At 42.3% G+C, this 15,982-nt stretch overlaps 1 protein-coding gene across 1 annotated transcript; it reads right to left on the bottom strand.

The window, feature by feature from the left end:
* Positions 1-5,227: 5,227 nt before the first annotated feature.
* Positions 5,228-15,781, bottom strand: TMEM150B (transmembrane protein 150B). The gene is made up of 6 exons (XM_029283014.1): positions 15,717-15,781; positions 11,907-11,966; positions 10,490-10,557; positions 8,292-8,419; positions 6,235-6,412; positions 5,228-5,427 (listed from the first exon to the last, which is right to left on the bottom strand). The coding sequence occupies exons 1-6, from the start codon at positions 15,779-15,781 to the stop codon at positions 5,228-5,230; spliced, it is 699 nt and encodes a 232-aa protein (XP_029138847.1).
* Between the last annotated feature and the right edge of the window lie 201 nt (positions 15,782-15,982).

The following is a 15,982-nucleotide window of genomic DNA, read 5'->3' as shown; positions in this document are numbered from 1 at the left end:
TTTTGATTTTTTTTTTCATTTTATATAACCGGTCAATGTTTTAAAAACATTTTCATGAATTGGGGTGAAAATATTTACCAGAATTCTAATAAACATTTTGTTACAAGACAAACTTTTGAAAAATTCTCCCCTAAATCTATATTTAAAAAAAAAAACCAACAACAAGCCAAATCTAAATGTGAAATGTGGAATCAAATTAGAAATTCAGGATCCAGAAATCCAGACTACGTTGTGCTTATACTATAGTTATTTTACTGGCAGCTGGCATTTTGAAAATTTGCTCAAAAGAGAAATGGGAAAAGTAAGTAAGTAAGTAAATAAATAAATAAAAATGCCAAATGCCAAAAATTACCTAAAGCTTCAATAATAAATACAGTACAGTTTCAAATCGCAATTTTTGGAAAATCAGCAAATATAACCTGTGCATGGCCAGGAATAGTCAATAGCATTAAAAATGAGCCATCTGAGTTTGCAAAACAATTGTAGCACAGTGTAGTTATAATCTCCATTCTTACTCCAACTTGGGTTCTGAACTAATGTGAATGCTCTTTATTCCAATTAAATGGATTTGGGGAACTTTCAGATTTGGTTTTTATTGTGCACTTCTCCTGCTTCGTATCACAGCTCTTTAAGGAGACCATTGGCAGATTTTAAATTGTGTCTGTATTAAGGGCAAATGGCTATTTTAAGAGAGGAATTCTTTTTTTTTTCAGCTGTCCCTGAATTTATAAAAGAAACATGAGTATATTTCATAACATCCCACCCTATTCTGTTTTTGCCTGTGTCCTTTTACTGCCAAAATTAGGGTTTTTTTAAAAAGTATTTCTATAATCTCTGCTGGCTGGCAATATCTCAACGAATTGAATGACTGATCTCAGCTTCTCATTGGCTCTGTCTCATGTAATTTTAGCAGCCCTGACAGAATTCTTTGACTCTTAAATGGGCTATATACAATCCAACTCCTTCCCTGAGGCCTCTGTCCTTTTTGCAAAGGGCCTGGTCCCACACACCCAAGGTAGTCCTTTGTAGGTTTGTGTGTGTGTGTGCGTGTGTGTGTGAGAGAGAGAGAGAGAGAGAGAGATAGAAAGAGAGAGTGAGAGAGAAGATGAGAAGAAAATGCTCAGCGGTGAGTAGAGAGTACTGTGTTATTGATTGAAGGTAGCAGGAATGGGGGGAGGTATCATAAAATAGAGACAAATTTGGATTACATGGTTGCATTTGCTATTTTGACTTTTTTTTTAAATTTTGACAAGCCTTTCCCTTGTCCAGGATGCCCCTGGAAGGCAGAGGAGTTTGGGGACACCAGGGTTAGGACCTGTCGCCTCAACATTGTCAACATTTGAACAAGGGGCATTGAACAACATTAGGACCTGCCACCTCAACACTTGGACGAGGGGCAAACTTCATAGAAATTAGTAACTGGGATGGAGAGACAGGAGTAAATAAAAACCTTAGGGCAGGGGTAGGCAACCTTGGCTCTTTTATGACTCGTGGACTTCAATTCCCAGAATTCCTGAGGCAGCATGGCTCAGCTTGGAAACCTCTCCCTTTCCCCTCAGCATGGCTGGCTCAGGAATTCTGGGAGTTGAAGTCCACGAGTCATAAAAGAGCCAAGGTTGCCTACCCCTGCCCTAGGGTTTCATAAATCAATGGACAGCAAGATATTCATCCTTGATCCTTCAGCTTGGGGCCTGGAGGTAGGGTGGGTTGTGGGAAGTCTCCAAAATCAATCCTGTTTCTTTTTCCTCCTCCCCATCCTATTTGAGTCGGTTGGGAGGGGAAGCACAAGTTGTGGGGAAAAGTGCATGTGGGAGTGTGCATGAACTGGAGAGAATCAGATGTGATCTGCATCCCTTCTGCCCTGTTTCCTAGCTGGATCTGTCCATTTCTTTTGTGAATCCGTTCTTATTGTTTGTATACACACACACACACACACGAAAATGCACACACATACCCATCTCCTCTTCCTTCTGATAGTCCAACCTTCCAATGTTTTGTCATCTCTGGGAGGGAATCTAAATATTGCTCAGAAAAAATATATATACAATCGCTCAAATTCCTTTGCTGCTGAGAGCTAAGTGGTGCTGTCTTGAGTATGGATAAAATTGTCAACAAGGTCTCTTCAGGGAAAGTGATTCTGGCTACCTTAGGGAAGTGTAGGCGATACCATTTCTATGCTATAAACGCAGATACATTCTGTAATCATTTTGCTAAGAAAAAACACACACCCATCGTTGTAAGAAAACCTGCAATTATTTCAGGTTTTCAGGGTATGGTCATCAAGAGATGGAGCTACCCAAATCAGAGGGGCATCTGAGTTGAGTTTTAGACAAACCAGGATATTAAATGTACAGGTAGTCCTTACTTAATGACCAGAATTGAGCCCAGCATTTGTTTTAAGTTGTTGCAGTTGTTAAGTGGGTCACCGAATGACTTTATTTTTATGACTGTTTTTACAAGCAGATCATGTGGTCATTAAGCAAATCAATTCTCCTGAATGGACTTTTTTTTTTGTCAGAAGCTAGCAAAAAATTAGCAAATTGGGGTCATATGACTGTGGGACACTGCAACCAATAGTAAATGTGACTCAGTTGCCAAGCTGCCAAGAAATGTGATCATGTGGCCAAGGGAGGAGGGTGTGTGTATACATTAGTTGTAACTTAAGGATGGGTTGTAAGTAACTGGGGGTGGTCCATTGTAACTTCAAACGGTCCTTAAGTGACCTGTCATTAAATGAGGACCGCCTGTGCAGATAGTCCTCAACTTTTGACCACAATTGAGCCCAAAATTTGTTGCTAAGTGAGACAATTGTTAAGTGGGTTTTGCCCCAATTTTACGATCTTTCTTGCCACAGTTCTTAACTGAATCACTGCATCATTGTCTAGTTCAGTGGTAGGCAACCTTGGCTCTTTTATGACTCATGGACTTCAACTCCCAGAATTCCTGAGCCAGCTGGCTCAGGAATTCTGGGAGTTGAAGTCCATGAGTCATAAAAGAGCCAAGGTTGCCTACCCCTGGTCTAGTTAGTAACATGATTATAAAGTGAATCTGGCTTCCCCATTGACTTTGCTTGTCAGAAGGTCACAGAAGGTGATCACATGATCCTGGGACAATGCAACTGTCATAAATATGAGCTGGTCACCAAGCATCCAAATTCTGATCACATGACCATGGGGATGCTACAACGGTCTTAAGTGTGAAAACCGTCATAAGTCACTTTTTTTCAGCAATTATTTAATTTAATTTCGAAAAGTCATTAAATGAATGATTGTAAATCGAGGATTATCTGTACAGATGAAACGAATAACCGTATCTTCAGGGATTTAAGGATAGATTTAGGTGTTTGCCAGGAATGAAGAAGAAAGATGGGGTATGTTTATAAAAATGGACAGTGGAAAGCAAGAGTGGATGATTGGACTATGAGCTCAGATTTCTGTGTTACAAAGGATTGCACCTTTAGAATCTGTGTTGAAAAGTAGTAGATAATTTATACGTTTGTGGCACAAGTAGGGATAAAGATAATGCAATGATTCATGCAAAGGTTATAGCTGTGAAAGGGGCTGCAGAGAGTGCCATATACAATGAAAAACTGAGACTAAAAATGACAGGTTACCCACAAAATACTCACCACATTTAGGAATTCCATTATTAACAAGAAAAATTCCATTGTTAACAAGGAAGAGCTGGCTTAGGAATTCTGGGAACTGAAATCCATAGGTTGTAAAGTTGCTATAGTTGTCCACCCCTGTGTTAGAATGTGTCTGAAGAGATGGAATTGTTTGGGTAGCAGTCCATTTAGAGAGCACCATCCTTTTTAAAAGATTCCCAGCATGCTTTGATTTAAGAATGGTTAATTCTATTTACTGTCCCGCCTCCAAAGAAACATGGAACTATTCATTATCCTTTGATTGCCAGAATTCATTTTCACACTTGCAGAAAACTCTCCGTCTGAGAGTTTTTCCCACTTAGCTAAAAATGTATTGTTATCTTCAAACATTTGTAAATCTTCACCTGGTTTAAGATGGTTTATCTCCAAATCTGTCTGGGAGACACAGCCTTTCTATTTTCTACATAGTTAAAAATATTCAATATAATATTAATGTTGCATACAAATGCACCAGACTTGCTGTGATCTAAGAAAAAAAAGGAAACATTCTTCTCTGAACAAGATAGGAGCCAAAAACATTATATTTATTAATTTTCCATCACAAAAGAACTGAAATTGGGCCAGGAAAAATTATAAATACAGCAATTAAAATAAAAGTCAGGGAGGAAGATAGAAACATTCCCCCCCCCCCCTTGTGGTAGAGTATAATTTAGGCAAAGTTTTAAGAAAACATAAAAGAAAGAGGGCAGCTTTAGATTTTCAGCTCTGGCCTTCTAATGGGATAACGCAACTTCATTAAATATTAGGAAAAGCAAGTTCCTTTTTGATCAGAGGAAGGACACCCAAATTTGTTAATTTCTCAAAGATATAAAGAAACTGGATTCACTCTGATGAGCATAAATCTACCTATAAATCAGATATACACATTTTAAGAAGTTGGATAGTATTATTATCTTGCAAGTCCAAAAGAAACAGTTCATGCATGTGTAGATATAACCATTCTAACTGTTTAAACTGGTTTTAGAATATAAGTACATGTAGTTTAGTCAGCTTTGAGGTAGCAAGATCTACTGTGCAAAATGGTTGTGCTGCTTTGTCTGCTTTCTTCCTTCGTTCTTCTCCATGGCTCTGCTGGCAAAGAAGAGTGAAAAGGAGGAAAACTATTCATTTTCATCTACACTAGGGAGTCAATACTCCTACTAGGAGATAAAAAAAACAAGGCTTTGTCACTTTTCAATTTGTAACGGATTCTTCCATGAAGCTGGTTCGGGCAGGCAAGCTGGCCAATTGGGAAGTAGTTTGCAAAGAAAAAAACACAGAAGATGACAAGTAGATCTTCCAATGAAAAACACTGGGGCTAACTTCCCTGTCAAAAGAAAATGGCTGAAGGACACTTAGGGTATTTCTCCTCTACCACAGAATTATATGGATCCAAAATAAGGACGGCCAAATAAGAAAACTTTTCAAAATGAGAAAATGATAGGTCAGGCAATGTTTTAGGCTCTCTTTCCCTCACAGCCAAATGCTGAGGACCTGATGCAGCATTTTCCACCAGAAAATCAGGCCTGGTGCATGGACAGGTTCATTGAGAAACCACCTTCTTCTGTGGAATGAGAAGAATCAGAGCGGAAGAGTCTGCACTGAGGTCTGCATGTTCTGGGAGTTCTCATCTGCACACCGGTGCCGTACATGGACTGAGCAGCCGCCGATGTGCTGGAAATCCACCGCAAAAAGGCCAAACAGCAGGAAGAGGGCCATGGCCATGGCCCATTCACAGTAGGCTGCCTCAGAGTGCAATTGCAGGGAAAAAAGAGCAACCGCTGAAGTTGAAAAGTCAAGGCATCATAATTTTCAGCTAGTGGAGCCAAATTCACAACAGAGTTGGAGAGGGCGACATACATTCCAGGGGTGGCTTCAGTTTGATGGGAAGTGGAGGAGGATGGTCGTCCCAAAGGTGCTTTTTTTCAACAAGCAACTGACTTTCTTGTTGTTTCTTTGAAGAATTTACGCTTCTCATCCAAGAAGCTTCTTCAGCTCTGACTGGATGGTGGGGAATGGAAGGATTTATACTCCTTGCAGACAGCTGGTCATTTTCATTCTTTTGGAGAGTCGTTGAGGCTCTCCAAGTTTATCTGTGTCTTCAAGATCAACTGAGTGGTGCAAACAGATGTGGAACCTTCTTGGAACTGCTGAAAGGACTGTGTTGTAGGCTGGAGATAGATGATGTCGTATCCCTCCCCCTCTGTTGAGAGAGGGCTGTTCTATGATGACAGAACTGAACAAGCTTCTTGAATGAGAAGCGTAATGTCTTCAAGGAAAAACAGAAAGTCCAGTTGCCTTTTGAAAAAAGCACCTTTGGGACATTCCCTAAGGATCTGAAGTCTTCTCTGATCTTGCAACGCTCCCTAAAATATCTTCAGAGAAAATTTCATGAGGCTCATGCCTCTTCCAAACTAATGTTAGAGCAATAGTAACAACGATTCTACTTCTCCTGCCCCTTCAACCCTAAAGACTGCTACTCCACCTCCGCCATCTCTTTCTGCACACCCCTATTCCAGAACTGAGATTCCCATCCACCCACCCACCCACCCCATGCTCCAGCTGTGCCGATCTCTTATTCAGGATACTGGAAATAAACAAGGCAGAACCACAAAAGCTAAGGAAGAACCGGAGTGGTCCGATCCAGCTCCCTCCATGTCTTGGTTTCACTTGGTTGGTCAGAAAACTCTGGATCCAGAAGTAAAAGATGCCAACCACAAAAGCCAAGAAGGCACCCGTCACATGGACTTCCAGTTGGTTATATTGCTGAAAAAGAGGGAAAGACAGAAGGGTCATTCCATGTCCTTAAATACAGAGGAAGAACATAATAGGTAGCAGAACATAATTATTTATATAGATTGTGCAATCAAATACAGGTAGTCCTCGGCTTATGATCACAATTGAGCCTAACATTTCTGTGGTTAAACGAGACATCTGTTAAGTGAGTTTTACCCCATTTTACAACCTTTCTTGCCAGTTTTTAAGTGAATCACTGCAGTTGTTAAATTAGTAATATGGTTTATAAGTGAATCTGGCTTCCTCATTGACTTTGCTTGCCAAAAGATCGCAAAATGTGATCACATGACCCCGGGACACTACAACGGTCATAAATATGAGTTAGTCGTCAAGCATCCAAATGGATCATATGGACCATGGGGGTGCTGCGACAGTCCTAACTGTGAAAAATGGTCATAAGTCACTTTTTTCAGTGCCGTTGTAACTTTGAACAATCACCAAACGGACTGTTGTAAGTCAAGAACACTGGAAAGGTGCTGCTTCCCAGCTTCAGATGCTAGAATTGTCCCAGAGAGAAGAACTTCTAATAGCTTTTCTGTGCTAATTTAAATGAAAGGATCTCAGTAATGAGGACCCATTTGGTGCAGGGATTAAAGTGCTGGATTAGAAGCGAGGAGATTGTGAGTCCTTCTTAGGCAGGAAAGTTGGCTGAGTGACTTTGGGCCAATCACACTCTCTCAGTCCAAGTCACCTCATGGCATTGTTATCATGGGAATTATAGGACAAGGAATCACTGTGTATGGCACACCTTGACCTGGACAAAATAAAGGTGGGATAAAAAAAATAATAATGCATCAATTAAATAAAAATAATTTGCTCTCTTCTGAGTACTGACCTCTGATACTGGGCAGGAGAATGGTGCTGTTGTACAGGCAGTCCTCGACTTATAACCATTCATTTAGCGACTGTTTGAAATTACAACAACACTGAAAAAAGTGACTTACAACTAATCCTCACATTCGCAACCATTGCAGCATTCTCACAGTCACGTGATCAAAATTTGGGCATTTGGCAACTGGCATGTATTTACAAGGATTACAGGATCCCGTGGTCATGTGATTGCTATCTGCAACCTTCCAGCTAGCTTCTGACAAGCAAAATCAATGGGGCAAACCGGATTGACTTAATAAACATATGATTCACTTAACAACTGCAGCAATTCACCTAACAGCCATGGGGGGGGGGGGGAAGATCATGAAATCAACCACAACTCACTTCACTTGCTTAGCAATGGAAATTCTGGTCCCAACTGTGGTCATAAGCCAAGGACTACCTATAACAGGGGTCTTCAAACTTGGCAACTTTAAGACTTGTGGACTTCAACTCCCAGAATTCCTCAGCCAGCCTGACTGGCTGAGGAATTCTGGGAGTTGAAGTCCACAAGTCTTAAAGTTGCCAAGTTTGAAGACCCCTGACCTATAACTTATCAGCCCCTATCCCAAGTATTGGGATGATTCCAAGTGGAAAACAACAATGTGACCGGGGGGTGAGAGATGCTAGCTGATGCTATTTCTTCTGCTCTGCAACCAGTCAGATGGTTTCCAGAGCTTTGAATTAAGCTGTGGGGTAGTGGGAATCAATATAGATCAGCTTCAAAGAGTGGAGGGTTTTTTTAGGTTTAGGATTGAAACTATGTGACAGTGTAGAAGAATGCTGACTTTCTGTCTATGGCAGGGTAGGCAACCTTGGCTTTTTTATGATTCGTGGACTTCAACTCCCAAAATTCCCCGAGCCAGCCATGGTCTATGGAGATTTTGTCTATGATTTCTGTCTAGATTCCTGTCCATGGGGATTCTCTTGCTTTCTCTTCCTCATGCTCTGGTCTTTCTATACCTCAGTGGTAGCTTACCTGGAAATTCCCCACTAATGATGCACCAAAGGCGCAAAGTAGACCTAAAATAAGTCCAACTAAATTCAGACAGGAATGACAGCCATAATCTCGAACCTGTTGGTACTTTAGAAAGCAAATCACCACACCTGAAAATAACAGTGGGATAAGTTATTTTTTTGGTCAGATATATTTATAGCATAATATGCTGATCCATTGTTGTTAAACACATCCCCAAAAGAATTTGCTGCTCTTTACATAGGTCAGCATATCTCCCTCCCTTCCTTCCTTCCTTCCCTACCCAATGGTAAGTGACCCACATTCCTTGAAAGACAACAGAGAAGAAGTAATTGTAACAGTGCTTGAATAGATTATGCTGGTTGGTTCAGATATTATGCCAAGCCATGGTTTGTTTCAACACGGTTCACTGAAAAAAAAATCACCTTTGATTGAAGAAGCTTCTTGGATGAGAAACAAAATGTCTTCAAAGAAAAACAAGAAAATCCAGTTGGCTCATGAAAAAGCATCTTTGGGGTCCCCTTTAGTTGGTTTGTTCAACACTTAAGCATGGTAAGAAACTCACTCAAGAAACCCCAGCAACTGGAAATAGAGCCTCTTGTAGACAGTATAGAAGAGCTGTGCTTAGTTTATCATAGCAAAAATGTAGGAGTCAGATAGCATCTTTTCTGAGTAACAAATTGTATTAAAAGGCATAAACTTTCCAGAGCTGCAGCTGAGCTAATGCCTTTTAATTACATTTGTTACTCAGAAAAGGTGATACTAAACTTTTGATTATTTTTTTTTAACATGGAAAGAATTTGCTGAGCATTTTATTATTTCAAAGCTAGTAGGTTATGGTGAGTCTCTGGTTATATCCAAGAATCCCAAAATTACATAGATCTCATGTAAAACATTGATTAAAAACAGTTTAAGTATGCCTATATCTACCATGTAAGACCTACCCTGAAAGGAAGACCTAGCTTGGTTTTTGGGGGTGGGCCCTACCCCCAAAATAAACCCTAATTTTGGGGCAAGGTGCACACCTAAAAATCAAGCTAGGGCGAAAGTGGGGGTGGGTGCAGCTGCCCCACGTGCCCCGCACCCACTTACCTTACTGGTAGGACCGCCAAAGCCAGGCCTTCCATGCCCCGAAACATGTTGCGCCGTGTGATTTGTCACACTGGTGCCACTGCTTGCAGCAGGACACCGCATGGCGCTTTGGGCTGTTTCCGCTGCTCGCGACAGGACACCACATGGCGCTTCGCAGCCAAAGCACTTTGCGGCCTTCTGCTGCAAGCGATGGCAACGGCCTGAAAGGCCATGAGGCTTCCTGCTGCGAGCGGCAGCAACAGTGTGAAGCACCATTCGGCCTCCTGCCACGAGCAGTGGCAATGGCGCAATACGCCACGTCCAGCCGTAAGTGTCGGTGTGGGAGGCCTGGCTGTGGTGGTCCTAACGTAAGACATCCCCCGAAAGTAAGACCTAGTGCCTCTTTTGGAGGCAAAAATAATATAAGACCAGGTCTTATTTTCATGGAAACACAATATAGAGACTCCAGCTGATAATTACTTTACAACTGATAAGGATGCAAGATAAGAAAGGAGACTCAAGTATCTATCAAAGTGTGAGGTGTTACAATCACTTTCTTTGAAATGCAACAGGGCAGTTTTGATATAAGAGAAGTGCCAAGACTACTTGTTATTCTAACAAGTTGACCCTGCACTTAATTGCGGAAAGAGGAGAGATAAAGAAACAGCCATTATTGGTATTCTTGGATCTGCTGCCTTTCACTAAAGACATACATTCTACTGGTATTAACACTTCATTGAAAACATTGGCCCAACTAAAAGAATGCTACAATCAATTGAACTAAAGAACACATTTATCAAGCACAATGTTGGATTCACCCAATGTGCTAAGCCATAATTCTGTGTGAAGCCTGATGACTGCGCAACACGTTCATTATTGTAAAATCCTTGAGTGTTTCTTTAAAAACAGCTCTGCAGAAAGAATCGATATGAAGAAAAACAGTTTTAACAAGTCACCATGCTTTCTTCTGAAAGGGGTGATGGGTCATCAGAATCCCCAAATTCAGGAGTGTCCATTGTAAGAGAGGGCACATTGAGCCTGCTCATCTAACGGATTGATGCATTAAGCTATTAACTACATGGTCTTGTAGCATTTATAGGATGGGGAATAGATGGAGAGAAATACCTTACCTAAAAAGGCTCCAAGATTAAGAATTTGTCCAAACACACAACTCTGGGGTGGATAAGCACCACACGTGCTGAGAAACAAGAAATTAGGAAATTTCACATAACTAGATGCAATTTTAGAAGCTGTGGCTGTTTTACTCGTTGCTTCAGAAGTCCCCATCCCAAGATATCATATTCAAAGAGACCAAAAACTGCCTTTCCACGGGCTGGTGGTTATAGGTTGTATTAGGTTATAATTCTCATTAGCTTACTCCTGCGGCAAAGCTTGATTTAAAAAAAAAAACAATTTAATACTTGACTTTTCTAGTATGTATTTGGGTGAAGGAATGTTTTCTGTGTAAAAGAAAATTGACAGAGTCTATAGCTTAGGCTAGGGGTCTTCAAACTTGGCAAATTTAAGACTTGTGGACTTCAACTCCCAGAATTCCCCAGCCAACATGGAATTCTGGGAGTTGAAGTCCACAAGTCTTAAATTTGCCAAGTTTGGAAACCCCTAGCCTAAGCTATACATGATAAATGCCCCCATTTTTTCCAATGGCCCTGTTTGCCCTCCCTCCCTCCCTCCCGCATCTTTTGAAGGGTTGATATTTTCTACTCCATCTCTGCAATTTTCCCAAGATCAAATGTAAGTGTAAAAGTCAATTACATTTAGACTAGATTTGACAGACTTAAGCAAATTTGGATGAGCAAGGTGATTAACTCACATGCCATAACTCAACTAGTACATGTGATTTTTTTTCACACATATTAATAACAATAAAGTAGAGGTAGTCCTTGACTTATAACAATTTATTTAGTGACTGTTTGAAGTTACAACAGCACTGAAAAAGGGACTTATGACCAGTTGTCAACTTATGACCATCATAGAATCCCCTAGGTCAGGTCACCTTGCTTAACAATGGAAATTTTGATCCCAAGTGTGCCCATAAGTCAAGGATGACCTGTATTGTTTGTTTTTGGAGGTGAAACCTTCTTCCACCTTACCCAAAACCTTTTCTTAACCATCGGTCCACCTTATCCTAAATCCCCAGTTTTTTGCTTGCTTGTCTTTTTGCCCCTTTTGATTTAGGACAGCTATCCCAGTCACGGCAATTTCCAGGTATGTGGACTTCAACTCCCAGAATTCCACAGCCAGCATAGCCACTGAGGAGAATTCGGGGAGTTGAAATTCATACCGGAAATTGCTAAGGTTGGGAAAGACTATCCTAAATCATAAAAAGCAAAAATATAAGCAGGCAAACAACTTGGAGAGGGTGTTCTATAAAATTGGGGCAACTACAAAAAAGCCCTTCATCTTTACCAGGGATAACGTGGCCTTTACGAATTGGGGGAGAAGAGGATTAGAATGGAACATGATTTTGGGCTGGTGAGGTAAGTTTTCCCGCCAAAATACCTAAATTGGGGGGGAAAAAATCCATACCTGATATATGGAAATGCTTCCGTGATGTTGACGGAGCCATTTGTAACTGCCATGGCAAATCTGAAGAAATGGGAACCTGGTGAGACAACTAGAACAGTCTTACTGAAACTGAGTTTGTTATTCCTAGTTAACTTAGACAATGTATTGCAGGCCCATCCATGGGAGTGTCAAAATATGCAAAATATGGGTGTGACATCCCCATGGAAGGCCGTTATCCTCAACATGCACTTACTAAAGTAGGCAGGGTTTCATTGTGATGCTATGGCTGCCATCTTCTCCCAGTACATGTTACTGGAACATAAGGCACATTAAACCAGTGCACACCTTAATAGTGGTTTTTTTGGACTGTGTGTGTGAACAGAGCAGCTTGTTCCACATGAAACTTTGCCCCCCCATTAAAGTTAGCATGACTCTTAAAACACCAGCACCTTTTTTCACACTCATGCAAAATAAGGCCAGGCTCTGATGAATACAGTACTAGAGAAATTCTCTGTTTGAATGAAATCCAAAGCCATTTTCCCCATCTTTTTTGAACTACAGATAGTCATCGACTTACAACTATTTGTTTAGTGACTGTTCAAAGTTACAACGGCATTGAAAAAAGTGACTTATGAATGACCGTTTTTCACACTTACAACCCTTTCAACATTCCATGGTCACATGATCAAAATTTGGACTCTTGGCAACTGGTTCATATTTATGATGGTTGCAGTGTGCCAGGGTCACGTGATCATCTTTTGTGACCTCCTGACAAGCAAAATCCACGAAGAAGCCAAATTCAATTGACAACTGTGTTACTAACTTAACAACCGCAGTGATTCACTTAACAACTGGGGCAAGACAAGTTGTAAAATGAGGCAAAATGCTTAGCAACAGATATTTTGGGCTGAACTGTGGTTGAGGATTACCTGTATATACAATAGTATACTGTATATACCAGTACAGATCATTCAGCATTTTCCCCAGCAATGGTTTCTCAGATATATGTATTTTTAATGTAAATCAGCTTTTTCTAATGTGAAGCCCTCCAGATATAATGGGATTTCTAAGAATGGAGATCTCAGAATATCTGGAGTCCATATGTTAATATTAATCTACCAGATGAGCTGCCAGGAAGAAGTACAAGAACTTGTTACACAGCCAACATTAAATGAAAGACATTTTGACCAAGCATAATGTGTGAATCTTGTTACTTCAAATATCTGGGACTATTAAAGGCAGCACAATTTGAGGCTCAAGCTCTAGCTCCTCTAATGACTTCTTAGCAATTGAAGCCCATTCACCCTATTTAAAACTTTGCAAACTTTTTAAAGTGCTAGAGCAGGGGTGTCAAACTCAATTTCATTGAGGGCCGCATCAGCATTATGGTTGCCTTCTAAGGGCCAGGTGGGCATGGCTGGGTGAGCATGGCCAGGTCACTGTGAATAGGTAGGCAAGGCTGGGTGCACGCACGCACACACACACACACACACTCCATATTCCAAGTTTGGGGACTTTTATCCACAGAGGAAGGAGAGGTCCTTCTCCCCAAGCTATGATTGGCAGCTTGCCAGCTCAGATGTGGATAAAAGTCTCCAAGCTTGGAATGGTGTGTGCATACAAGCAGCACGCCAAAGTTCTTGGTTGAATTACAAAGAGAGAAGGAGGAGTGACGGGGAGCTGCATGAAGGAAAGCTGCCCCAACAAGCCAGCATCCTTCTCAAAAGGATTCCTTTTTGCAGGACCAGGGAGCGCTGCTCTCCTGCCTCCTCTTCTTGTTCTCCAGAGATCTCTCAAGGCAGAAGTTTGACTTCGTGCTTCCATGCACAATAGCATCGCCCTCTGCCTCCTGCTTTGCCAGGAGGGGACACCGGACCGGAAAACGCCAATGCTCGGATGTCTGGCATTGGGAGAAGAACGTCTCCTTTGATGTGCTGCACGCATGCCCGCACGCATGCCCGCACGCATGCACACACATACTATTCCAAGTTCAAAGACTTTTATCCACATCTGAGCTGGCAAGCTGCCAATCATGCCTGGGCTTGGGGAGAAGGACCTCTCCTTCCTCTGTGGTTAAAATGGAATGTGGGCTCTGTGTGTGTGTGTGTGTGTGTGTGTGTATGCACTTGGCTGACAGCAGTTTGGGGAAGTGAGGAGCTTGTGGGGTACTGAGTTGTCCCCACATCAAATTAGGTGGTGCAACTTGTTCCGGGCCGACCCAGCCATCTGAAGTCAGTGGGGCTAGGACAGTTGTACCTATCGAGCCATGCCTACCCAACCATGCCCACCTGGCCACTGTGAGTCATCATAGACCCATGCTATGGTTACCGCTACCACAGCTCCATGCATTGTAGAGGCTCCCGCTGCCCATCCTCTTCTAGCGCTGCTGTCACTGACAAGACACCGGAAGAAGCGAGGAAGTAATTACTCAATCAACTCCTCCTACTTGTCTGCTTGCGGACCAGATCTAAACACATCACAGGCTGGATCTGGCCCGCCGGCCTTGAGTTTGACATGTCTGTGCGAGAGGAACTGTACTGCCAAACTGATGCAACAATTCCCACAGAACTGTACAATTCCGCCAAAGTAAGCCAATTTAGTCCAATTATAGAGCCCTTTAACAAAAAGATTCTTTGTAGAAAGATGATCAAATTGCCTAATTAAAGATTAAAAGAAAACCCTATTTTGTACCATTAAAACATAAGCCAGGGTGAAGCCATGCCTGCTTTTCTCTGTTAACATATGCACCTTGTTATGCAACATCTTATTATGCCCTATATTGTTCCACAACAAAGGAAGTCAACAGGACAACTTATTTAGGACGGCTGCAGATCAAACTATTGTAATAGTTAAAAGGACGGGAGTAGCAGATTTAGTTATATGTTGGATACACCTCATTTCAGAGAGGCAAAAGGTCTCTCCTATAGGAATGTGTCAGGTCTTCGACAAGAATCCCTTTTGCAGGAAAGAACAAAGATTCCCACCCATAATTATAAAACAGTGATGGCGAACCTTTTAGAGACCGAGTGCCCAAAAACTGGCCCTGTCCCCGCTCCACCCCTGCCCTGCCCCCACTCCGCCCCACCCTGCCTGCCTGCAGGGCCACTCACTACCTCCAGGGCCCGCTGCAGATCGCCCAGGGAGCCCAGCAGCGCCATGGCGGCCACGCCCTCTGCCCATGCCCCGCAGCATCAACTGTGCGGGATGGGGTGTGAGGGCAGAGGCTTGTCTATACTGCCTGGCTGCCATGTCCTTGGCTGCGCTGCTCCATGTGGGCCACGCTCAGGGGTGACTCTCCTCCAGGAGGGCTACTGGTGAGGAGGGGATCACGGGTGGAGGCAAGGCTGGAGCAACGGCACGTGTGCCCAGAGAGGGCTCCGAGTTCCACCTCTGGCACCCGTACCATAGGTTCGCCACCACTGTTATAAAACCTTTCTGCCAAGGAGTCTGTCTCAGTAAACCAGACCAGATGAGCTAATTCCACTTTATTCTACAGCTACTTTGATAGAATCTTGCAAGCCTGAAAGTACAATTCTCCAGCCCTTTTACAGCCCAAGAAACTAGGGAGGGTCTCTTTTGAGCTTTTGCCCCACCCACTATCCAACTGTGGGCTATGCTGTCTCTTGTCTGACCATTCTTGGCAGCATATCTTCAACCAGTTTCCCACCATCTTTCTCACAAGGCATTTCAGAGTCCAGGAAATCAATTGGACTTTTCTGCTACCTCTGAGTTTCCCATCCCCATCCCCAACACAAGATCTAATTTGTGCTTCCATTCCCCATACCAGCCCTGAGCCTCACCTATTTGCCCCACCATGCATTTATTACTCACACAACCCAGAAGCCACAAATGCCGACTGCAGCCAGGAACACAGGAAGCAGAGGCCAAAGCAACATGGTGATGGTACACCTGAAGGCAAAAAACAAACAGTAACAACAAAACAGGAGAAGACCATTAACTATGGCCTCAAGTTCCAGGAATCAGGATTAGATGGGGGAACAAAATGGAACCAACAAAATGGAGCCCAGGACAGAGACCATATCCCTGAATTCTATGGACCCAGGTAATAACCATTAGACAAAATAATTACAAGCCAG

Source organism: Protobothrops mucrosquamatus, unplaced genomic scaffold (genome assembly GCF_001527695.2).
Source record: "Protobothrops mucrosquamatus isolate PMUCROS unplaced genomic scaffold, P.Mucros_1.0 scaffold8, whole genome shotgun sequence".
In the NCBI taxonomy this organism is placed as follows: Eukaryota; Metazoa; Chordata; class Lepidosauria; order Squamata; family Viperidae; genus Protobothrops; species Protobothrops mucrosquamatus.
Note: the sequence above shows the minus strand (reverse complement) of the source record. Positions and strands in the feature narration are given on the sequence as shown.

Bases quoted from the DNA above. Each gene is read 5' to 3' on its own strand.
- TMEM150B (XM_029283014.1), bottom strand. From the start codon at position 15,781: ATGTTGCTTTGGCCTCTGCTTCCTGTGTTCCTGGCTGCAGTCGGCATT. The intron at 10,558-11,906 runs GTATGGATTTTT...CTTGTTTCTCAG, and splicing joins GAAGCATTTCCATATATCAG to CACGTGTGGTGCTTATCCAC. The intron at 8,420-10,489 runs GTAAGGTATTTC...TGTTATTTTCAG, and splicing joins TAATCTTGGAGCCTTTTTAG to GTGTGGTGATTTGCTTTCTA.